The following is a 26,559-nucleotide window of genomic DNA, read 5'->3' on the forward strand; positions in this document are numbered from 1 at the left end:
CTGTACGACTATACCGAAGAAACTGATATGGGGGAAAAATGACGAAAAGTATTATAAAGCTAGATTAACGGTTAGTCTGAGAGAATCAATGACTGGCAATGATAATGATAATAATCAGATGGCGATAAGAGAAGTTTGTAATTGTATAGAAAAGGCAGCTAGCTCATCATTCGTCCACGGTCAAGGTCATGCTAACTTTAAACAACGTTGGTTCGATAATGAATGTAAAAGAGCACGAGATAAGATGTTTGGACTTTTAAATTTATTCAGGAAATCTAATACCGCTACAGTGAAGAATTTGTATATTGAAGAGAGAAACATTTACAGGAAATTATGCAAAACCAAACGAGAAACATATCATGCGAATATTTATGAAGAGTTAAACAATGCCAATGATACGAAAAGATTCTGGAAAGCGATAAGATCCTTTAAAAAACCAGCTAGGCGAATGACTAATAGTATAAGCTCGGATGCATGGGGATATCATCGAAGCTCATAAATGCTATTAGAAATATTTATTGCGGAAATAATGGAACCTTTGCACGAGTATGGAGTAAGAATGGGCTTACGGAAGAGTTCAGTGCAGGAGTAGGCTTAAAACAGGGCTGTCAAATGAGCCCGCTTCTATTCTCTCTTTTTTTGAATGATTTGGAGGGAGAATTGGGAGGAGGAGCACGAATAGGTAATATTCGAATAAAACTGCTCATGTACGCGGACGATATCGTGTTACTTGCTGAATCGGAAAGAGAACTCCAAGATATGATTTCCAGTTTAGAAGTTTACTGCAAGCGGTGGAATCTGAGAGTGAACTTGAATAAGTCAAAAGTTATGGTTTTTAAAAAAGGTGGAAGAGAAGGAAGACAGGAAAAGTGGTATTTCGAGGGAAATAGGATAGAGAAGGTGAATGAATATAGGTACTTGGGAGTATTAATCACACCGTCGCTTATTATGACCCCACATCTTGAAGAAAAACTTAGTAGTGCTAAAGCAGGTCTAAATGCTGGCTGGGAGCAGTTGATAAACAATAAGAGGGTTCCATTATCAGCCAAATGGATTTTATATAGGACTGTGTCAAGGGCAATAATGGTATACGGTGCTCAGGTGTGGGGATACAGAAGGTATGAGCAGGTGGAGAAATTATGGCGTTTTTTCATTAAGAGAATGTTTAATCTGCCCTACAATACACCGAGTTATATTTTATTTTTGGAAACTGGAGAGCCGCCACTCTTTGATTACACACTCCGATTGCACTTTAACTATATAAATAAGGTCATGACAATGCAAGATTGGCGCTTGCCAAAATTACTGGCAATGGAAGTTGTTGAAAGTAAAGTATTTTGGTACAAGAGCTGGCTTGATATGGCGCAAGGACTGAGTGCTGATGTTGATCTGAGTCTGAACAATTTGCTCAACTGGAAAGATGAACTTAATAAGCTTTGGAAGTTGAGTAAGTTAAAAAATATGGAAGAGTTCAGAAGTGCAGCAAACACAGCCAGATTCCACACAATTTATAAAAAGCTCGTAAGTGTGAATTTGCTAGATAACGGTTATCTGAAGGAGGAATATACACTGCCAGACATCAGTTGGATAATGAAAGTGAGAGGGGAAATGCTCTACCTGAATGACAGACCATGGACCGAAGGAAGAAGTGGAATATGCTCACTGTGTAACTCGGGCGAAAGAGAAGATACGTTTCATTTTGTAGCAAGGTGTCTAGTCTTAGGAGAGTGGAGACGAGAGTGGCTGGGTAGTTCAACTCTATCTGAGAATGAGTATTTAGAAGTTGTTAATGGAGGAAATTGGAAAGGGCTAGTCGAGTTTTGTAAAAGAGCTTGGAAGTATCGATGGTTCTTGATAGAGAATTTTAACTATTGAAATTGAAATAAAATAAAATATATTGTTTTGAAGATTGTTAGTATTTGGTATGTATTTGGATAAAAATTCGCGCGTATTTTGTAGCTGTAATCTGTAGCTGTAATTAATGTGTGTAATAATGTTCAGCGTTCATCGTTTCAGTCAATACTTTGGTTCTAGTCTTATATATCTGTGGATCTTGACAAAATTATAAAATGAAAGCTCATCCTCGATAATGTTTGCTTCACATTGTACAACTCACCTAAACGTTTATTTACAAAATTATGGTTAAGAAAAAACGGTTCAAATTTTGATCCTATTAAAATGAAAAAAAAAAATATATTTACTCATGTATAATGACCTATTATGTATTCATGTATTTCCGCCAAATCCGTTAATCGGTAAAAATTTGCTCTCCCTTTCTTTTATACTATGAAATCCTGAATAAAATGAGATCATTGGGAACTTTCTATCTCTAGTGAGTACTGAGTTATGATTTTTAAAAAATGAGTGAAATTTGAAGAAAAAATCAATTATGATGAATTTTAGATTTTTATCAACAATAACTTCCGCTTGTTACCATTTAGATGTATAACTCAAAATCCCTCTGTGCGTATTTTTGTGCTCTTCAATAAGATCTGGTAGAGCGCTCTATCTCGTATAGATTTACAGGTACACCTGACAACAATGCTCCTTGTATTGTGAAAAACACCCAATTTTCAGCTTCAACCATCATCACCAACTACATTGTCCTCACATAGATAGCATAAGTTCATGAGATTATGTTCTATGAGAATCACCCGTTAGATGCACTTCATTTCAGTATTTCCTAGTGGAGAGGCGCGCTCAAGGACACCTCAAGAATCAAAATTTCAAACACTTATAACTTCTGACACAATGCTTGGATCTAATTGTACTACAGTTTCTAAAACGAGACTGATACATCATTGAAACACACGATTGATTCCAAATTGTAGATAAATTCATCCTCTACGAGCTCAGTTGTCTAGAATCCATCTTGAATCACTTTTCCCTATCATAGAATTGCCAAAACCGTTTATATGAGAAAAATATCTACAATTGTTTTCAACAATCGAATCTCACTTTACAAACTTATTTTTCCATAAATCGTTTACAGCAAATGAAAGAGAAGATTCTATTGAACGTTTCGAAATCAAGTAATGATTTTTATAATCAGGGGTTACAGAGATACATAGCTTTGAATATAGAAATTGGCCAGTTTTAGTGTTTGGGAATATGGGCTTAAGTGGCCTACACTGAACAATAGATTTTCCATTTTCCGACTGAATTTGACTTATGATGCATGATTTTGGACCGCCTTGAGGAAGCGGGAAGAATGTAGTATACGATGAGATCCGAGCATTGTGTCAAAAGTTCGCGTCAAAACTACTATAAGGAAATTTTTCATTCAGAAATATTGGTTCTGGACTTCTCAAATAATATATCAAAAAATCAGAACTACAATATAAATTGCAAGCACCAATGTATATAGTGACTGGACTTTATACAGAGTTGGGCAATAAAGTATGGATAGTTTGAAATAGCACAGACACACATCCATTTTTCAACTGAACTAACAATTAAATTTCCTATTGTTTACTTTGGATTTTAATAATCAGAGTGGAAAAAATCAAACATTGAATGAATACGAAAAATGACATTTGTTGAATGGCGTACGGTTTTGTCCATTTTTTGCACTACTGTAGATGTTGTGAGATTGTTGAGTTACCCATACAACATCCTGTACACACTGGACAAATAATATTTGAGTTTTGTTTCAACATGGGTAGGTAACAGCCATTCAAAATTATCCACTCTGTCCATACTCCTCTCTATTTTATCCATCCCATTTTTATTTACTATCACTCTGGTCTTCCTCTGCTCCCTCTGCTCCTCTGCTCTTCTAGGAGCAGAGGAAGACCAAATTACCGATGGGACGAGGATTTCCGACGAGTATGCGGCGGAGCAACCTGGAAGAGAGTCGCACAAGAAAGACAGGAGTGGGAGAGGATGAAAAACGTCTTCAAGGAGGTCTGGCTCTACAGAGAATGAACGAAGGACACTCATTTAATCCTAAAAATAGGATACCCCAGCAGCTGCTGAATTGCCAATAATGAAAACAATAAAATATATATGCAGAATGTAAATAATTTGTAAATTTTTGCAATAAAAGGGTTATTTATTTATTTATTTATTTATTTATTTATCACTCTGGTAATCTAATATCTTTCATTTTTACAATAATTGTGAATTGATAATTATTATCAATCTTCTCTATCACTAGTCAACATTGCATTTTTTCATACCATATAGTATTGCAAGCTACACAAACATCACAACGTTTTATAAGATAAACATTGATATATAAAAGTTAGTTACTTGGATTTCGGTTGTGTCTGGAGCCACTGCAATTGTATCGTCTTGAAAGTGATGGTCGTGGATACATGAATGGCATTTTATGTCTTCTCTTGGTACAGTTTCTTTATGGAAGTGCGGGTTCGGCAATGTTGGTCCCATGAATAGAAGGATTGCGAAAGCATAGACAGGTAGAAGTATTTCCTGGAACCATAAAAATTTGGAATAATCGAATCTATCAAATAAAATAATGATTATTCTCGACCAAAGGCTGATCACGTTTGATAAAGAGTACAAATTTCTACATAGCAAAACATCTAGTGTAACATATGATTGAGTTTCCATTAACAGAGTATCCTTGATAATAAACAGGCCGACAGTTTGTCAGCTCGAGATTCCAACTCAGAATTCTGCCAGTAGACGGCAGCTGAGTTGGGTAATAATTTCAATTCTGCCTAGAGGCTAATCACTCCTGATTGGTGATTGGTCGACATTGATTCGTGTTGTTTCAAACTCTTCCAATGGGATACAGCATTCAGGCTACTGGATTATGAATTAAAATAGATTGCTGAATAGATTGCTTAAAATTGATAGCTGACACTTTCATTGATGGTTTCATGTACGCATCAGTTAACATCAAAAGTTAGTCAATAACGGTGAAACGTAGGTCAACAGGCTAGACATCTCCAGAGTTCAATTCTATTTCACATAATTCAATCTACTCTCTTCCAAAATTTCAAATGATATTATATAGTCTAATTTTATACTTATTCTCTCACTAATCGACTAGGCACGTTCAAAATGGGTCAGCAGAATAAATTAACAAATAAGAGTTTCGTATCAGACAGGAAATGAATAATAAGTGCCTCCACATTATTCCGGGAACATGGAAAAAGAAAGGAAGAGAGAAAGCCTTTTGAAAAATTGTTTAGTTTTAGTGTAGTCTCATTGTTCTACGAAAGAGTTTACACTTTACACATGACATGAAGCAACGCTCTGCGCTGGTCAGGGTAAAAGTCTGCGCTAAGTCAGGGTGAAAGTCTGTGCAAATCTGTTTTTTCCAATATCTTGAGTTATTTATAAGTTGTTAACAATAGATTATTGAAAAATATTATTGTGTAACTTCATTGACTTCGTGTTTTGACTCACCGCTAGCGTGCATTTTTTCTGGCGACATTTTATAAGCAGGTTCTTTTTGATCATGGCCTTCAGGTGCCTGCCAAATCGCCTGGAAGGCCTCCTCTCCCGGTCCATCGCTGCACAACAGAAATACAATTAGTTTTTTAAGACAAACAATACACGTTACACAATATTTAACTAATTTATAAGTTTTTAATAATCGCACGGTGATAGGTGTAGAACACGAATGAAATATTCTATTATCCACTCCAACCATATTCCAATGCCAACTTTTTTTCAAATGAAAAGGGTTCGTGAGAAATATGATTCCGCATTTTATTCTATTTATGAAAAAATCAAGATATCATCTTTCATTGACAGAGTTTTTGTATCAGTTGCTGAGTTGTTACTTGGTATAAGTGAGTGAAATAGAAATGGATCTACAACACCTGGGGCCTATTGCATGAGAGAATACAATCTAATATATATATATATATATATATATATATAATATATATATATATTATATATATATATATATATATAATAATATAAGCTGACAGAAGTCACCTGGTTATTAGAATAGGTAATTACTAAATTATGATTTTCTCATGCGACAGGGCACAGGGACCTATTACATGACGTAGTATATGAGTGTGGAAAAATAGTAATATAATAATAATAAATCATTTCATTTGTACACGGTATAACCATACTAATGAGTTGAGTATAACAAATTCTAACAATGACTAAATTAAACCACATGAACAAAATGTTTGGCAACAGATCAAACTAATAACAATGTCCAATTATAAATTTGCATACAACCACGCACAATGGAAGTACCCACATTACAATCAATAAACAATATTACTATGAATTGCTAACATTCAACAAGCTCACATTAAAAGGTACAAGGTAATTCCTAATCAATAATATAAATAGTACAACACATTCAGACAACTCAGTAACTTAAATACATTCATCAAGTTCAGAAAATCCAATAAATTTAATACATTCAACAAATCCACTAAACTAAAAAAACTCAACAATTTTAGTTAACTAATTCAATTAGTTTACAGACTTAGCTTTCAATAAAAAGAACCTACTCAATTAACAATAACCATTTTAAAATATTTCCATCGAAGAGAATCGTTATTGGTTATGTAGCCCTAACGATTTCAGAGACCATAGTATCCCTCCTAGCCAGTGCCTTAGTAGTATATTGATAAACATGTTCAATTTTCTTAACATTAAAATTAGATAATAAAACCATTATTTTATCAACGTTCTGAACTATGTTATGAACATGAGGCACAATGTAATGAATCCTGAGGTCTTCATAAGAGGGACAAATAAGAAGAAAATGCAGAATTGTTTCTAAGTGTGATTCACAAGCGGGGCATATTCTCTGTGGCTCAACTTGATGCCTGTTACCATTAATTTGAATGAATGTACTTTTTGCCGATAATCTCAATTGTGTTACGCATCTGAAGATCTAATCATTCGAATTGGCATCTGAAAAGTAAGCTGCTCTCCCAGTACCGAATAAGGATTGAACATTCTATACAAAGGAGACACTTGAGAATTGTCAGACCTACATCTATCCTCCTCTATCATCCTCCCCGAATACGCTTCCAGAATTCTATTTCTGTTGTTCAGCAGATCCACTGCATCAAATCCATATTCCGTCCATAAATCCCGAAACTGAACAGCTTCTAACTCCCTCCTCATATAAGACGTCCAATTACCTTCGAAGTTTGTTTTTAATAGAATTCGATAACACACATGAGGGTACCTAGACTCTGCCATGTTTACAATTTTGATCAACCATGACAGGCATCTTTTTAAGACATGAAGCTTGAGTTTCGGCCTACCAGTCACCAATCTGACACTCCAACTCGGCGTCGATCGGATCAGCAGCAAAAGACGTTTCAAGAAGAATAACTGTGCTTTCTCTATTGCTTCTTCATAGCCCAAACCCCAAACCTCTGAACCATATAGGCAGGATGGAATGACAACGGTATCAAACAACTTCATCTTTTCTATCCATTTCTCTGATCTGACTCTAGATAAAACATTAATCGCCACTGTTGATTCCGCTTTAGCCCTACTTATTGATCGTCTTAACATCTCTGTATATCTTCCTGAAGATTGAAATATAACTCCTAAATAATTATACTGGCTACACATTTCTATTTTTTCCTCCCCGAGCTTGAAACTGGATTTATGACATTTGCTTGATCGACCTCTATGGAAAGTCAGTATTTTGGTTTTGTTAGCATTCACCTCGAGACCTACTACGTGAACTTGTATTGCACATAACTCAAAACATTCTGTAGAGCATTGTCAATAAACTAAGATTTTCATGTTGTCAGAATATGTTAAGGAAAAAAATTGTACAAGCACCGTTTTTTTATGCATTTGAAGTTGATTAATAAAGTTGATTTATTTATTTATTTGAAGTTGCATAATAAGTCAAGCATGCTCAATAAATGTAGAAATCTAGGAGATTACCCTGAAAACCCCAATGAGCTGTATCAGTTGAAAGGGAATTACCGAATTAAGAGCCATTTGCACAGTCAAAGCTTAAACTGAATTTAATCAGCTGGTGGCTTAAACTCAAAATGTAACACATTATAACAAACAAGACTTGATATGGATTTAATCCAGTTTAAGATGGAATTTTCGTTTAAACTGTCACTGTGCAAATGGCCCTTAGAGAGACAATAACAACTATAGAACAAGTACAGTTTTCACGAAATGAAATTTTTCAAGTTCAAGATGACAGACAAAAAGCATTACATTAGGGAATTTTTGGGGATACAAGGCATGTGTTCAGGAGCTGCAAGCTTCAGTGGGTGGCAAGGTCGGTGGATGCTAATGGTGTGAGCGACCATAAAGGTTTTAAACATCCCTTTTCTTGAGAATATAAAAAATGGGCTGTTAATATAAAAGAATTTGACTTTTGGGTATCTATCAATCATTGGAAATTAAAAAAAATGTTTTTGACTTTCTCATCAGAAATTAACCACACTAATCTTAAGGTATGAACATCTGAATAAAATTGGGGAATGGCCGTGAAATTCAAACTTATTTGCTGGAATAATATCAAGGTTTCGATTGTTAAAACTGAATGAAGACTTTTGGGCAGCATGCCAGGTCTTTGAATGAATTTTAATCACAATACCATCTTTACCGAACACTGCCTATTGTTATATTGATTTTAGAATTATTTCGTGTATCAATAAATTCAGTTTATTGCAGTGACATACACAAGAAAGTACAATAATGAAGGACTACTGGAATCATTAAAACAAACTGTTACTACATTTACATTATAATGAGCAATGTACTCCAACATCTTCCAAGTATGACAATTATTCCTTATAGAATATTAGAGAGTCTAACTCCAATCTCTAGAATATTATCAAATTATCTGATATTGATTGATTTGTATACGAAGTATTCATCCATAGAAGTGTAGGTTCATTCCTTAACACAAGGTGAGTCTTTTGTTTAAATCTCTACAATTCGTGTTGGTCCGTTCAATGGTAAGAATATACTCAAGTATGTAATTTATATAATGTATATATTTATTAATTTATATATGTAATGTATGTATTTATGTAATAGAAATCTTAATTACTGCATCACTGTATATTATATAAATTGTACCTGATTGGATAAAGATATGAAGAAACATTTGAAAAATATGATTCCAAGCTCAGAAATGCTAAAAATGCATTCATTTTTCCATAGAATAAAATGAGAACTCAAAGTTCAGCTGAATGTCTGGTAGGGAATACGGATATTACTCTATTTTTATTCTTAACCAGCATCACATTTGAAAATGCTTATAACTTTGTTAAATTTGGACAGATTGATTTGAAAATTTAGAAGAATCTCAAATATATGAAAAAAACGTTCACGACTTTTTGTAGAATTTTCCCATGACTCCTTCACCTTCCTAAGCCGAAAAAACATAATTATTATGAGAGTTGTGACGCTAGGCAGAAATTTTCAAAAGTCGCGCTTCGTTCAGCTGTCGCCCGCCAAGGAACTGAATTGGATAACTTTTCCCGCGTAACAACGCTATTGGGTAGTTGAACTTGAACCGGCAAGTTCAAACGATATGCATTCATTTTATCTCTCTATAAAAGTGGAAGCTGTAGATAACACCAAGTTACTTGGAATACAAGGTACTGGCCACGTGCATCTCGATCTTTTAATGATCAGAGTCGGATGATCAGTGTGACATCATTGGTACTCTAAATATCTATTCTTCCTATATTTCCAATGTTAAATTTAGCAGCTTTGTAAGTCTTTTTCTCAAAAAGTAAATAACTTTCAAGTCCCATCGACATCTCCTACGACTCATACAATATTTATCTTTAATTTTTTTAGAAATTCAATACTTTTGGACGACTGGATCTTTCAGAATGATTGATTTTGTAAGAGCCTACATCGAATACCTGTTGCTCTCTTATTGAAAATTAACATGCTTTCCTGGCTCTTTTGTAATTCAATTACTCAATGCTAATGAATTCGATAAATCGATCATTGAATAAGGTATTAAGAACATGAAACATTGATTGTACTATTATTTCTTTCACAATCCTTTATCTTGTCTGTGTACTGAATATCATATGTAGAATCAATAGAACTTCTTGCCTAATCCCTTAGGAGGAACTCTTTTTTCAGGAAAATTATGGCTTTCACATACTTGATGAGGAAATAGTTTTCTGGTTGAATCTTTCTAATTGAAAACTATAACAAAAAATATAAGGGCGAATATTATATTAAAGCATGGATTGCGCGTGAGGAATTCTCAATAATTGTATTGAATACTTGATCTCGTATTCTGAAACACATATTTCTGATTTAATTATTTGTAAGAGGAATTCTCAATTGGTACTTATTGTAGAACTCTCATTCTTTATTTATTTGTGAAAGGGAAAATCAACTCTTCATGATTCAATAATAATGAATTTAATGAAAATGAATCATACATTGAAAAGTATGCGTATGAATATGAATTCATACTATAAGTATCCTACAATATATTCCTTCTAATAAACTTGATAATTCTATAAGGCAAGTGATCGGTTGAATTCCTGTTTGAAAGAATAGAAAGGATGACAATCTCTTTAATCAACTCGGAGGGCATTTCAATTCTAGAAATTGAACTCTCATAAACTTAAAACAGGATAATGTGCGTGGTAAATTCCAATTATTTTCAATCTCCACATTATTTTCCTATACCGGAAAGATAATATAGTTGGGCATATTTTAAGATATTTTTTCAAATAGCAAATTATTAAGTTTATAATGCATTTATGAATGTGAGTGTTATACTATCACCCCATACTTCCTTTTGTTCCATATATTGGGGCTTTCTACCACATAGAGTGTGAGTGATGTATATGTGATAAAAATTATGTTACTAGATTGTGCCTTGGTCACTGAGTGTAAATAATTTTGAAACCAATAAAGTTCTTTATCGAAAATTAAATTGGAATTTAATTGTTGATCAATCCAATTGATTGGTAATAACAAACGAAATCATCAAATATCATAATATAATATCATAAGGGAGGAAAGTGGTGCGCTTATCATCTTCATCCGTTGATCATCCACATTCTCCTTTCAAATCACTGATGGAATGCCCTGCACTAACAACCTTTATTCTCTGCAACCGCTCTTGATTTTACTTTTATCTAATTAATATTAGCTTTTCCTTTATATGTCTTCTGCATTGAGATTGGTATTAGAATCAATTTTGAAAGGATAGATATTGGTTGAGTTTGCAGAAGAATATCACAATGAACAAAGGAAACAGCTCGAATGTGTACAACGTAATAAATAACGAGAAAGCTCGAAATAACTATAAAGTATTCAAGCCAAGCCTAATTATTATGCTGATAAAAACAGTGATTGAAGAAGTATAGGTCTATATTATCACTCAAAGTATTACTAGGAGAAATAGGCTACATTCAGTACCTTTTTTCAACTTTATAATTGTTGGGGTATTAAAACTTTGAATAGAAAACCTCCAGTAGAAAACCTTTGAAGCCATTCATCTTTTCAAATGTTGACAAATAAAATCTATTCATTCATTCTACGAGTATCCCTTCTCGTAGTAACAAATGAGAGTTCTCTATCTCCAAACCGGTATGCCCTTACATTATCGAGAATTCTGGAAGATCTAGGAGTTCAAAGGTGATGAATTTCTGAAAAAAATTGAAGATAAATATTGTATAAATCGTAGGAGATGTCGATGGGACTTGAAAGTTATATACTTTTTAGAAAAAGACTTACAAAGCTGCTCAAGAAAAAGATAAATATTGTATGTGACCGTAACACACAACTATCACCTGGTTAAAGTATGTGTATATCATTTTTTTCCTGAATTAAGAGTGCACTCCTAAAGGATTAAAGATGTTGAACCGGTAAGATGTTCTACTGATTCTATGTAATATACAGACAAGATATGAAGGATGTTGAGAGAAATAATATTATACTCTAATTAATGTTTCCACGTTTTTAATTCCTTATTCAATGATCGCTTTATCAAATTGATCAGCATTGAGTAATTGAATTACAAAAGAGCCAGGAAAAGCATGTTAATTTTCAATAAGAGAGCAACAGTTATTCGATGAGCAGGCTCTTACAAAATCGATCATTCTGAAAGATCCAGCCGTCCAAAAGTATTGAATTTCTAAAAAAATGAAGATAAATTCTTGTATTAATCGTAGGGGATGTCGATGGTACTGGAAAGTTATGTACTTTTTGAGAAAAAGACTTACAAAGTTGCTCAATTTAACATTGAAAAGATAGGAAGAATATACTTTTAGAGCACCAATGACGTCACACCGACCAGCTGGTTTGGATTTGTCAACGCGCATCTTTTCGTGGCCAGTACCTTGTATTCTGTATACCTTGTATTTTGTATACCAGTACCTTGTAGGTACATTGGATAACACCTACTTTTTTCCCAACTTTTCTTTTTCTTCTGCTTCTCCTTCTTTGTCATCTTGTTCTTCTTTTTCTCCAAATTAGAGAATTCTTAATATTTGTCCTTTCATATTGAGTGATAGCTCATTTTACTCAGCTCTTCAAGGCGGTTTCAATGCATATTTCGGTTGCCTGACAAAACCTCACTAGTACCTCTAACCTCACCAGATAGGCTATGTATATTTTAATGAATTGCACTGTTGGCTTATTTATTACACTGTTGAAGTATTTTTGGAGCAATCCCATTCCAAAAAGTTGAGTTTATAATCATTTCATTAAAATACACATGTCTGGTGAGGTTGGTCGTGGCGAAGACATGCGTTAGGGTTAGGTAAGGTTCAATCAGGTAACCGATATGCATTGAACCCACCTTGAAGAGCTGAGTAAAATGAACAAATAATTAAATGAATGTTTATTTCCCAAAAAAAAACTACAAGATTAATTACGCAACATATTAGATAAATTACAATAAATTACATACAAAACCTAGTTAGTTACAAAAAAATTTTATAATGTGTCCTCTATTCTACTTGTTTAGTTTTTTCTGTGTGGAAATTGACCTACTCCACTATGGCATACCATGTTCTAGAGTAAAATGAGCTATCACTAGAATTGATAAGATAAATGATATTGAAAATTATTCTCAAATTTTGGACCCCACATCTTTTTGGACAAAAAAAATTAATAAGCTCAATGGCCACCATACATAACTTGTAGGTTCCGAATATAATAAAAGAGAAAATTCCGATCTACCTGTACAGACAATAGGGATGTCATAATTCCAAGTTCCAACACAAACGGCAAGTTGCACAAAAGAAAATGTAATTTAATTAACATAAGATGACGTCATCATACAGAGCTGAACAGGGAAGTGGCTGTAGTGGCTCCATTAAAGACGTCATCTTATGGTTTGATTTTCTTTTATGCAACTGGCTGATAGAATTTCAATTTTTGGTTCTCCGTTCCTCGCGATGTCTGTAAGGATTCTTCCAATAGGCATGGTTACAGTATTTTCTTTCGATTGAATTTATGATAATACATAATTTTCCAAGCTGATAGGCTGAGTGCAATTGATTTGTTGATGCACTTCATAGATTCAATTTATGATTTTTAAAGTGACATTGGAATTTTTTTCATTGATTTTTATTGTTAGCTTCATTAGTAATTTTGGAAGCTATTCTTCCAATAAGCTAGATTTCTTGTTTCAGGATTTGTTTAAATGTATAATTCATAGCTTTTCAAGTTTGATTAATTGTTTCCATCTATTTCAATTAGACTAATCTTTCTCGAAGAAAGAGATCATCACACTAAATGACACATTATTTTAATTTAGTCTTTGGAAAAAACAACAGCTGAAATACTTTTTTGATACGTATCATCGTTTTTCAATAAAGCATTCAAAGCTGCAATTTTCAAAAAAAGTTGTTCACAATAAGAAGGTTAGAACCAAAGAAGAGGTAGAGTTTGTAATCTAATAATATTGTATGTGCTAGAACCCACTACAATGTGCATTTTCCATAATTGTTTCACATGTATTTTCATGTGATTTTCTAGAAAGTGAATATAAGATACTGTAGCTATTCTCTATCTATGAAAATTGTTTATATTGAATATAACAGGAATTATTAGAAAATAAATGAAATAATAAACAGGAATAAATTGTGGAAATAAAAAAAATACTGAAATTCAAAAACCATTTTCAATTTCAAATTATTATGGGGGTTATTCATTCACTCATCCATGTGTTATAAGTTAATTTATTATAAGTGATAAATTTAATTAATGCAGAAAGTATTTGTTCAATTCTCTCATTACTCACAAAGATGTAGGAAACTAGAATACAAACAAAAAATAAATATGAAATCCACTTTCAAAAATGAGCAAGCCTTTTTTTGTTCACAATCTTGAAAGAATAAGAATAAGAATCCTTATTATCATAGACATTGTTAACAATGCATTGATGAATGTCAAAAATAGGTACTAGATATTACATAATATAATAATTAATATATACAAATAATATTAGCCTACAAATATTTGGTCCAGTCAATTACATGAAATTCTTGGATGTTATATAAACTTTCAGCTTTCAGTACAGTTTTCAATTTCCTTTTGAAGAATGTAAGAGGCAGTGCCTTAATTTCTAGTGGTAATGAATTGTACAGTTTAACAGATGTGTACAGAAGATTTTTTTGTGAAGTTGTGAACCTGAACTGTTGAACTCTGATATTATTCCTATTTCTGGTTTCATTTCCATGAAAGTCACTATTTAATTTAAAAAAAATCCAGATTACTATGTACTTAACTAACAATAAATAATACATACAAAGAATAGACATTTAATATTCCCAAATTTGTGAAAAAAGGTCTACAGTGGGTCCTCATATCAACATTACAAATCAATCTAATTGCTTTCTTTTGGAGTATAAATATTTTTGAGACATGAGTACTAGAGCCCTATAATGGTATACCATAGGACAGTAAACTTTGTATTTGAGAAAAATACACATTTAATAATATATTAATATCTACAGTTAACTTTAACCTTCTCAGCAAGTAGAGTACCTACTTTTGCTATTTTTTTCACTAATTAACTCTGCATGCCAATTAAGTTTGGGATCAAGAACAATACCTGGAAATTTTAAAAGTTCAGTTCCTACTTCATTGTTTGAATTTCTATTATAGGTGAACATAATTACTAGCACAACAATCATTAAGGAGTAGAGAGCTATCAACTAGACAATTTTGTACACCTGCTTCGGATTTACAACTAACTTTGAGACCAAAATCATCAGCAAAGAGAAATCCTGCTTTATCAGTGCCTTCTATATTACAAATTATGTTGTTAATATATTCATATATTAGGGAGTATTGATCCAAGTATGGAGCCTTGAGGGACCCCATAATGAACCTTTCTGCCCTTAGAGAATTGACCATCTTTGTAAACAAACTGGTTGCGGTCCTTTAAATATAGATTGATTTTGAATTGCAGCCATAATAAGAAAATTTTTCAAAAAGTATGTTATGCCTAACAGTATTGAAAGCTTTAGACATGTCATATGACCTAAAACTAACAGATAGACCCTTCTCCAAATAATCAACAACACTATTAATTCACTAAACTTGTTACTGCATTGCTAGTATTTCTACATGGCCTGAAGCCAATTGTTTTTTAGTAAAAATACCAAAGTTTTCAAAATTATTTGAGATCTGTTCTTGCATTATGGCCTCAAATACTTTGGATATCACAGGTACAATTGTTATTGGCCTGAAATAAGGCCTGATTATATTGGCCTGAAGTTTTTCTTATCACCTTTTTATGTAGCCTACAGGTATTACCCTAACGTTTTTCAATACACTTGGAAAAATGCCCTTGTACACTAAACAATAATTTAAAAGGTAACTCAAAACTTCACTTATTCATGGGGCAGATATTTTTAAGACCTTAGAATTAATACCATATATATCTAAAAAACTTGAATTAGGAACTAAGACTATACTTATTTTCTGGTACACATAATCTGCAGTAACAGTTTGGAAACAAAATGGTACATTAGGCCTATTGCACTTATTGATGTAGTGAGAGCTGAGATGTTCACTAACTGGCACATTTTCACTGATTTCCTCAACTTTTTCGATGAAAAAGTTGTTAAATGAATCAGCGTTGTTATCATAATGTGAATCAATAGCTTCATTGTTGACATTTGTAAGAATCTTAACTACCTTCCATGCAGCTTGAGTTTTATTTTTTGAGTGCTCTATTTTGTTGTTGAAATAATTTTTTTTTGCATTCTTAATAGCAATTCTATACTCTTTCTTACAGCTTTTATATTTATCTCTAAACTGATTAGTCTTAAAAAATTCAGTGAGCTATGATATTCATCACAACTATGTTTGAGTTTCATTAAATCAGCAGTATACATCATCCAGCTTAGGCTTACTAACTTTGAAACCTCTAAGAGGATAAGCAGCATTAACAGCTGACATATACAAATCAAAAAACTTCTTAAACTTATCATTAGCATCATTAAGCAAATACACCACACTCCAGTGTATGATACTAATATTAGCCTAACAAATAAATAAGTGTTCTGATCATTAACTAACCTAACTAGCTTTTTGTTTACACTAGAAAAACTTTGAGAGTCATTTTTCACATTTATTATAGATTTAAATAGTAGGGCATGATGATCTGACAGTAGATGTGTAGCCTATTGATAACTCGGGTCACATGTCTGCTATCATGAATATCATTCACAACATTATCAATACAGTGGCCTTCATTCAGTGTGCCTGGTCTAGTGATTTCATTTGTAGAAATATGGATACCAAAACATTCAAACAAATTGCAAAGATCTCTATTAAAATTATCATTCACATTAAAGTTGACATTGAAATCAGCACATAATATTAAATTATAGTTACATTTATAAATGGCACATAATATATCATTAAGACAGGATAGAGAGTTGTTAAAAAAACTAACATCATTATTATAGGGTCTGTACAATGACAAAACAATTATTTTCTCATTTGGAAGTTCAATTTCAGCAGCTTCACAAACTATTTCTATAGAAAGTTCCTTTACTATGCTTAATTCTTTGAATTCCAATTTATTAATTAGAAAAATTGCTGCTCCACCATGAATGGAATTTTTTCTTCCATAGAAGGACCCAAGTTCATAGCCAGGTATTGTAAGATAGCTACAGTCATCGTTTGTTAACCAGTGTTCACAAACAGTAATAATTATCTTAGCATTATAGTTATAACATAAGAGGGAAATATATTTTAATTTGTTTGATATACCCTGGACATTCAAAAATGTAGTGTTTAGAAAAGCTTCATTAGCTGTTAATTTATCATTAGTCCCAGGCCCAGGATTGATATCGTTTGCATATCAATTCCTAACTTTCGACCTATTAACAGAGTTATTTATATTAAATTGCATGGCTGAAGAGGAATGATTTTAGGACTAACTTGACTTTTATGATCTAAATATTTATTTACACAAACTTTTACTTTTAATTTCTACTTTTGATGTGTCTTATTCTTGATTTCGTTTCAAAATGTTGATAACCTTAAAGCATTACTAAATCTCATAAGGAAATAATTGAACAAGAAGCAAGCTAAATAGTACAAGTAATTATAATAATTCAAGTACAAGTTATAATTCTATAACTGACTTACCTTTCAAAGCTGGATTTGGAATTTGATCACTGCTTGAATAATCTTTTTGGACATTTTGACACAATCACATCACAAAACACAATATCACTTTCACTCTGCAGGTGCAGATGCAGACAACAGACAGCTGACAGACGAGGCCTAGAGAATAATATTCCATTCACATTCACAACAGAAACGGCGCGAACTTCAATACATAACCTCAAATCAAGTTCAGTCTGAATAAATGGCGCGAAAACTCAGACCCACGAGAGTGAACTATTATACTCCATTACACAAACGCCATATCATGGTAGGTCTGTGGAGCAACTAAAGATGCTTGGACCAACTTACTCGAACAGACCAACACGAGTTGTACATATTTATACAAACGACCCACTTTGTGTTAAGGAATGAACCTATATATATATATATATATATATATATATATATATATATATATATATATATATATATATATATATAAAACAATAATAATAATAATAATATAAGCTGACAGTAGTCAGCTGGTTATTAGAATAGGTAATTACTAAAGTATGATCCTGTATTTTCTCATGCGACAGGGCACAGGAACCTATTACATGATGTAGTATATTAGTGTGGAAAAATACTAATGCACAAGTTCTAATATTGTGTGTTGCATTAAGAAACATACGTAACTTGTGATGGGCCTATTAGCTATTTGATTCCACTAAAATATAGGACAGCTATTTGGGTCATATAAGGGAATCTCACTCATATTACTATTTTTTTGTTGGGTACCGTATGTTTATTTATCATTAGGTGGGTTGTTTCATCTGTACTCAGTATAAACTACTAATATTGCTTCACGGACCTGTATGTAAGTAGAATATTCATTCAAAAGAAATTTTACAAGTTGCCAAGTAAATACTCGTATCACTAGCTTGTATTTTCTCATCCAATAGGCCCCGAATTGTTTTGAAATATCTGTAAACTGTATAAAAGTTATAGGTACTACGTGGTCTAGCAAGGCCTGAAGGGGCCCTGATTTTTCGGGGAAAACATTAAACTTTCATCCTAATAAATGTTTTCTCTATAGATAGCTGAACAACCGAATGATGCAGCTGCAGCGCGGCTTCGATAATCGTTTGGATGGCATCGAACAGTACCAGAGAAGAAATAGCATAAGGATATCTGGTATACCTGAGATCGAGAATGAACAGTTGACGAGAACTACAGTCGTATCCCTGATAAATGAAAAACTTTCACTGAATCTGGTGGACGCTGATATCGACCGGTGTCACCGAGTGGGTCGAGCGCCGCCCGCGTCTAGAGCTGATGGTGCACGGCCGCGACCGCGGCAAGTCATCGTTAAAATGGTCAGCTATCAGTGTCGCGAACTGATCATGAAAAATCGGCGAAGCCTCAAGAACACTGGAATTGCAATACATGAGGATTTAACTAGGATGAGACGTCAGTTTCTTAAGAGAATGGGTGATAGAGTGGGATGGAGGCAGGTCTGGTCTAGTGATGGTCGAGTCTTTTGGAAGCAGGATGGACAGATTCACTCACAATCTTTCGATAATCCTATTTATGAAGAAGGTACTTATTAATGGTAAATAGTAAAGCTTTACTTGAAACAATATATTGGAAAAATATTTTTCATGTATTAACTATTGTTTGAACATTTAAATCTGATTCAGCTGTCTCATGGCATTGATTTTTCTGTTTGGTTTTGTTTCGTATAGCATCTCATAAATTATTTTTCTATAATTCTCATTGCTATTTTTCTTCTCAGTTTTGATTATATCTTCCTGAGTCGAGTAGAATAGTGGAACATTGATTATAATTTTAAATTTACTCTTATTCAGACTTTCTATTCCTCTTCTCAAATTGGTTTGTGTTCTGAATTTGATAGATAATGGATTATGACAATTGTAGAAGAGCTTTTACATTATTGAGACTTGCTATTTCTTATTATTGATTTTCTCATTGAAGCTTATTATTGTTTTAGTTTTTGCTTTTCATAAGCTCTATCATTATCTTTTCAAGTCAAGGTATATGGAGCTTCCTTCCTAACAAGTAGCCTAATGTTTCTTTATTATTTAAATATTCGATTTCATTTACATTTCAAATTCGTTAATGAATTTATTTTTATTTATATTTATTTCCTCTTAACAAGGAAGATTGTTTTTTTTTTTCATTTTAGCTTTCTTCCTTATCATAATGTAACTTACTGTACTATTCTTTTTCCAATTGATTATTTCCTGCTACTGTTTTCTTGAGGATGACTGATTCTAATGTGTGAAGACGTACATGTAGTTTCATACTAAATTTCGATTACTTGCTCTTTCTGGCACTTCAATTCACATAATATTATCACACAGAAAAGTTTTCCTTATATGCATACACGCTACACTGTAGTCTGTTTGTGCTGATGACTGGATTTCATTAGTTATATCCCCATCAAAGGAATTATCATATTATATTTATTGGGGAGTTCCATCTTGCGTTGGATCTGACTGTGTTTCGAAGGGTTATATTCTACTACGGCTTTTCACACATCGTGGCTTTTCTTCTTATTTTGATATCATAATTAAAAAAATTTTTTCTTACGTCTTCACTATAAATAACCATAAAAATATTAACACTTTTTCACTAAACTTTCCATATGTCAGCTTTACATGAAGATGATGAACTTGTGGGATATTATAACACTGTTGAAATAGATGATTTTTTTTCCATTGAACCTCTTGAGCGAAATCATTATGAAGGGGGCTTAAATATTTTTCACACGAATATAAGGAGCATTAACAAGAATTTCGATGAATTAGTGCATTATATTGGTAATGTCAGTATTAAATTTCAGGTTGTTGCATTGTCGGAGACATGGATTTCGGAGGACTCACAGTTTCATTACAGTTTGCAAGGTTATAATGTAATACAAAAAAAAGTAAATTCTCTAAATGTGATGGGATATGCTTGTTCATTGACGAAAACATTAAAACAGAATTAATTGACTTAGTAATCGAAAAAGCAAACTACATCTGCATTTCATGTTTAATAAATAATGTTAAATATATTATAATTTCAATTTATCGATCACCATCTCTGAATCTAAACGAATTTATTACAAGCTTAGATACTTGCCTGAATCAAATGAAAGATTTACATAATATAATTATAATAGGTGACATAAATCTCAATATCCTCGCAAATAATCATTTCGCTAACGAATACCTAAGTACACTACACATGAATGGTTTTAAATCTTATATTAACAAACCAACCAGAAGTATCAATGGAGCCGTATCCTGCATTGATCACATTTTTTTCAAAGAAGATAATAAAACTAAAAATGTTGTGACAGGTGTAATTTCAAAAACCAATATAACAGACCATTTCAGTATTTCTTTACATTTGAACGAAGTTAATGATAAGGGAACGAAACACGGTGAGCCATGGACTAGAGTCAAAATAGATTTTGATGGTCTTATGAAGGACTTACAGGGAGAAAACTGGGAAGATATATACAGAGCCGATGATATTGATATTATGGTGAATCTTTTAGTTGACAAATTAAACTCTTCAACACAAAATAGAACAAAAACAATTCGCATGAGTAAAGATAAAAGACCTCTTAAAAAATGGATTACACCCGGTTTAGTAAACTGTATACGTGTTAGAGACAAAATGCATAAAATTATTAGAAAGCAACCAAATAATATCCAACTAAATAATAAATATAAGTCATATCGAAATATTCTAAATAATTTGATAAAACAAGCAAAAATCAATTACTTTAACAGAAAATTTGACGAATACAAAAATGATTCCAAGAAAACCTGGGAATGTATAAACGAACTTTTAGATACTAAAAAAAGAATACCAAAACAATCAATCTGGATGCCGAAGTACTTAATAAATACTTTGCCGATGTAGGAAAAACTTTCACTGGGAAAATTTCTGATGATATAAATAATATACCTATACAGCCCGTCAGGAATAGCATGAGCTCTAAGTTCAAGATGCGCCGTAGCCCGAGAGAGAATTTTAGTGGTGGGGGAAGCATTTGACTCAGTCTCAACTTGACCTCCGTACGGTGCACATCGCTCCGGTTTGCATAGGCCTAATAGCATAAGCAGTAGGAAAAGGCGACAGTGAGCCTTTCCGTCTCAACAACAAGCTCCAGCCACCTCCCCTCTCTTAGTTTCGAGCGGCCTCCCCACTCTCACTCCATTATCTCTCCTCTCGCGCATCTCACAGCTCATGCTATTCCTGCCTACTAGTACCTAAATCCCAAAACAACTCATGTGAGAGAAGTATCTTTCTCCGCCCCACAAACACAATAGAGATACAAAAGATAATTGATAAATTGGAAAACAAAGCAACACCTGGAGCCGATAATTTCTCAGGATCGTATCTAAAACGAATATCAAGTTTTATTACCGAACCCCTGGAATTTATATTCAATAAATGTTTGAGCAATGGATACTTTCCTAGTAAATTTAAAGAAGCAAAAATTATTCCTATACCTAAAACCGGCGATCCAAAAAAACCTGAAAATTACAGACCAATCAGCCTACTAAGTAATTTATCCAAAATTCTAGAAAAGATTCTAAAATTGAGGTTAATGAGTTTTCTTGATAAGGAGAATATAATTAGTGATAACCAATATGGTTTCCAAGCCAAAAAGTCTACTAAAGATGCAGTAATTCACCTTAATAAAATTGTGTGCAACAACTTGAATAAAAATAAAAAAACTTTAGCTGTCTTTATGGACTTATCTAAGGCTTTTGACACTATCCCACACAAATTACTACTAGATAAGCTGAATAAATCTGGAATTAGAGGGTCCGTAAACAATTTATTTGCAAGCTACTTATCAAATAGAAAACAATATCTAACTTTAAATAGCCGAACTGACATTAAATTCACATCCGATTTTGGACTGCCTCAAGGATCAGTTCTATCACCGATTTTATTTCTAATCTATGTTAATGATATGCTCAACCTAAACCTTGGAAATTGTACTACATTGTCATTTGCTGATGATACAACACTCATTTTTAGTGGGAGTAGCTGGGAGGAAACGTTCAGTAACGCGAACAATAATTTAAAAATAGTTCAGAAATGGCTTAAGGATCATGTTCTCACCCTCAATACTGAAAAAACAAAATACATAACCTTTTCACCTAATATTACCGGACAACCACCAATAACTATGAATTTGAATATGAATGCAAACTGTATAAACATGGTAAATGAGGGACAGGAGATAAAAACACTGGAAAGAGTACAAACTATGAAATACTTAGGAATAGTAGTTGACCAGCACCTTAAGTGGAACAAACACATAAAATATTTATGCTCGAAGTTAAAGTATTTGATCCATATCTTCTACAAAATAAATAGAATAAGAAATATAGATATCACTAGGAAAATTTATTTCGCATATGCACATTCATTATTCCAATATATTATAGAGGTGTGGGGTGCTGCTTTCGATTCTCATGTAAAAAAGCTTTTTATCTTACAAAAGCACATGATTAGAGCGGCCCTGGGAAGACCTCGAATTTACTCAAGTAGAGAAATTTTCCTAGAATTAAAGGTTCCAACTCTAAGACAGACTTACATTAAAAGTGTAATTCTGTACTTGAATAAACATAACCATTTATTTACCACTCACACAACTCCCTACAAAATTCGAGCAAATAACACAAATAGATTTAATATACACTTCACAAAACTCACTATGCAGACATCAACTTCCGTACTATTGTAATTACTTAATCAACAAAATACCAATAGGCTTTGTTTACAGAAATATAACCAAATCATTACTCTCAGATATACAGATTTGGGTTGATAGGAACATTTTCTTTAGGCTGACTTAGACCTGCAAACTAAGTTTTGTTTCAGTTGGACGACCGTTACCATGTCTCTGATTTTGCTTTTTTGTCATATTCATAATGATCGAATAGCTTGGATCTTCATCATCTCTTTTCTTGCCTTTCTCAGTACCGAGAAATCTTTTGTCACTATTTATTTCCATCTAACAATCTTTCACATCTGCATCTATTGCTGATTTTCCCCCTTTTCATTTTTTCTTCTTTCGTTCGCCTTTTCTTTTAATCTATTAAGCGTTAGCCTACATGAAAAGTTATAGTTTTCTTTCTCTTCAATATCTTTCTTCTCTGGCCTTGCTTACTGATAGGATTTTTCTTTCGTATTATTATTATTATCTTTCATATATTTAAATAGATATATTATACGTATTATTATTTTATTTTAGGCTACTTCTTGTACTGTTACTCATTCCCCACACACAGATCCGTCTATGTGGGGAAAATATTCACAAATCTGTTTTTAGATATGTTGTCTATGTATCTTGTGCTTTGTATTGTGAATTGAAATTGAAATTGAAACACCAGGGGCGAATATAAGGGGGTGGCCCAGGGACCCCCTTAAACATTCTTTTAAGGCATCTTCAAAACAATACTCAAAACAGTCTTTTTGAATGATAGTTGATGAAACATATACAGTACACGAAAACAAAAAGTAGGGGTCTTGGCAATTTATACATACAGGAACAGAATATTTATAGCTAGAACCCTTCAAAACACTATAATCACAATCACGTATTTAACTATTTTAGTACGGAAGAGTGTTTACAGATGTGACATTGTTCAAATCTTGACCAATGTTTGAGAAATAGTAACTTAGATCTTTCCAACCTTTTGCTTTGTTTAGAAATATACATTCCTTTATGATTTAATGTCAACAGTAAAGAAGCGTGATCTCGGTAAAGTAAAAGTAATTACCCTCTGAATATGAGCAGCAAAACTGATATTAAGTATCATGGAGTGCCTACTTAAAATCACTCAACCTTATATTAGCTTTAACCAACCCCCCCCCCAAAAAAAAAATATTCGCCACTGACACACACGAATATCACTGGCGCACGAATATATCAGTAGAGTAAAATATTCCCTAGCTTTAGAATTACGTCTGAATGTAGTCTGCAGGTCTACTGTGAATGGCTGAAGTGTCATCGGAAAAAGGGAAAAATGTACAGCTTACATTGCAAAAGCAAGCACACTTTCTACACCACGTGCCAATTTAAAATCGTTTTTCTAATGGCGTCTTGAATCGTTGAAGTTGGATGGTACTTGAAAATGCTATCGACATTTCCATAAAAGTATTTGTCATCAGGAAAAAACAAGATTGCGGTAAAAATTTCTACACAGAGGTTTCAAGGTTTATCGCTTGAAATACATTTTTTGGAAATCACCATATACGAGGTTTAAAATTATAAAAAATTATTGAGTTTACACGTGAGTATTTGTGGCATTGCAGCCTTATCCACTCCAAATAAGTTTGTGGAGAGAAAATCAAGGAAAACTCAACTTTCATTAAAATAAGTACTTTTCCAGTGAAACCACAAGGATAGCAATTTACTGTACTTTCAACCCTAGATTGGTAGAAATCAGCAATTTTCACTCACATGACACCGTCAAGCTGTATCATGTCTTCTGGAGTGCAGATCTGTCTGGAACCTGAGATATGCTTTTTCCAATAAGTTGTCTTGTACTTGCACTGTGCTTTTTAGACAATTTCACTTAGTACTTTTTGGATAATTTTTCAGATAAACTATGGTGAATGGAGAGATGAATTTCATGCATGCATTCTAATTGAGTGCTAGACGGGCATAAACATGTTACAATTAATTATTAATATAGTCAATGATAGTATATTTACCAAATTCAAGAAGCATCAGTGTAGCCTACATATTTGATAAGAGAGGTGATTTCTATTATTATTATTATTTTGCTATTCTGTTTAACTCTATTTCTGGTGGAGTAAATACTGAAACTTCCTTGATAATGGAAAATAACTACTAATTAGCCTACTAGAAGATCACATAGCAAATGGAGAAGAGGAAATTCTTTAAAAATAAGTCATTAATGAATTAGAACCGAAGTTTGAATCAAAATGGGATAATAGTGATGAAGATCAAAATTGGAACCCAAATAAATAGCAAGAAAGCTTTGCAGATATCTTAGGGAAGATATTAAGAAGATTGTAGATAAATTTAAAAAGATAAATACTTTTGGAAGAAGAAAATTTATCTTTAAAAAATATGACAAATGGACAAATCACCTGGACACGTATGAAAAAAAAGCGTGTTGTACGTCACTAAGAACTTTGGTAGTAGGAGGATATTGAGTATCTGTATTTCTTAACATAGTATGCATACTCTGAGTCTGAACGCAAACAGCAACCCCAATCACTCTTTCTCGTCATCGTTGAGGAGAACATCAGCTTCAAGGCTGATAATTTGGGCTTCAGCTCAACTCTGAATGAACCAATTAAGGTGTGTGAAGTGCGCTGTTTGCTTCTGCTCATCAACTGCAGATGGTCTTGCTTTCCCTTATAGACGCGATGGTGTTGACAAATCAGAAGTTGAGCAGGAAAATATCGCACTCAAACAAAAGTTGCGATTCGAATGGGACGTTGCAATTAACAGATCAATTCAAAATTATTTGAAATTGATTATTCTGACTGATAAATCTGTAATTGATTGTGGTACTCAGACTGAATTAGAAAATTTTATTGAGAAATAAGTGGATTGCGAGATTCAGTATGAACCAGAGAGAGTGGTTGAGAAGGTCAGCATCAGCATTGATGGAGAAACACAAACTGATTTTGGTGTAGATGATTTGATTGGAGTTAATACGATCAGGCTATCAGGCCTAAACACATTTTAGCCTTGCTTATCAGGCTAAACACTGATAAGCCAATAAGTGTTCCGAGAAGTATAATTACACAAAATCCTATACTATTAAAAGAGCAATTTCTGTTTATATGTTTAGATGTATGTTTGTATTTCACCGGATCTCGAAAACAGCTCTAACGATTCTCACGAAATTCAGAACATAGTAGGTTTATAATATAAAAATTCGATTGCACTAGGTCACATCCCTGGAAAAACTCGCTGAAGGACATTAAAAGGATAATTATTATTCATCCTTGGGAAAACAGCTG

General features: G+C 33.0%; 1 protein-coding gene across 1 annotated transcript in view; it reads right to left on the minus strand.

The window, feature by feature from the left end:
• The window catches only part of LOC111043629 (ATP-binding cassette sub-family A member 2), a 166,108-nt gene that overhangs the window by 91,316 nt on the left and 48,233 nt on the right, over positions 1-26,559 (minus strand). The window contains exons 2-3 of the mRNA XM_039441849.1: positions 5,380-5,486; positions 4,255-4,434 (exon numbers count right to left, since the gene is read on the minus strand). Coding sequence (XP_039297783.1) covers positions 4,255-4,434; positions 5,380-5,484 — 285 coding nt within the window. The 5' untranslated portion in view covers positions 5,485-5,486. The remainder of the gene's footprint in view (positions 1-4,254; positions 4,435-5,379; positions 5,487-26,559) is intronic.

Source organism: Nilaparvata lugens, chromosome X (assembly GCF_014356525.2).
Source record: "Nilaparvata lugens isolate BPH chromosome X, ASM1435652v1, whole genome shotgun sequence".
NCBI classification, from domain to species: domain Eukaryota; kingdom Metazoa; phylum Arthropoda; class Insecta; order Hemiptera; family Delphacidae; genus Nilaparvata; species Nilaparvata lugens.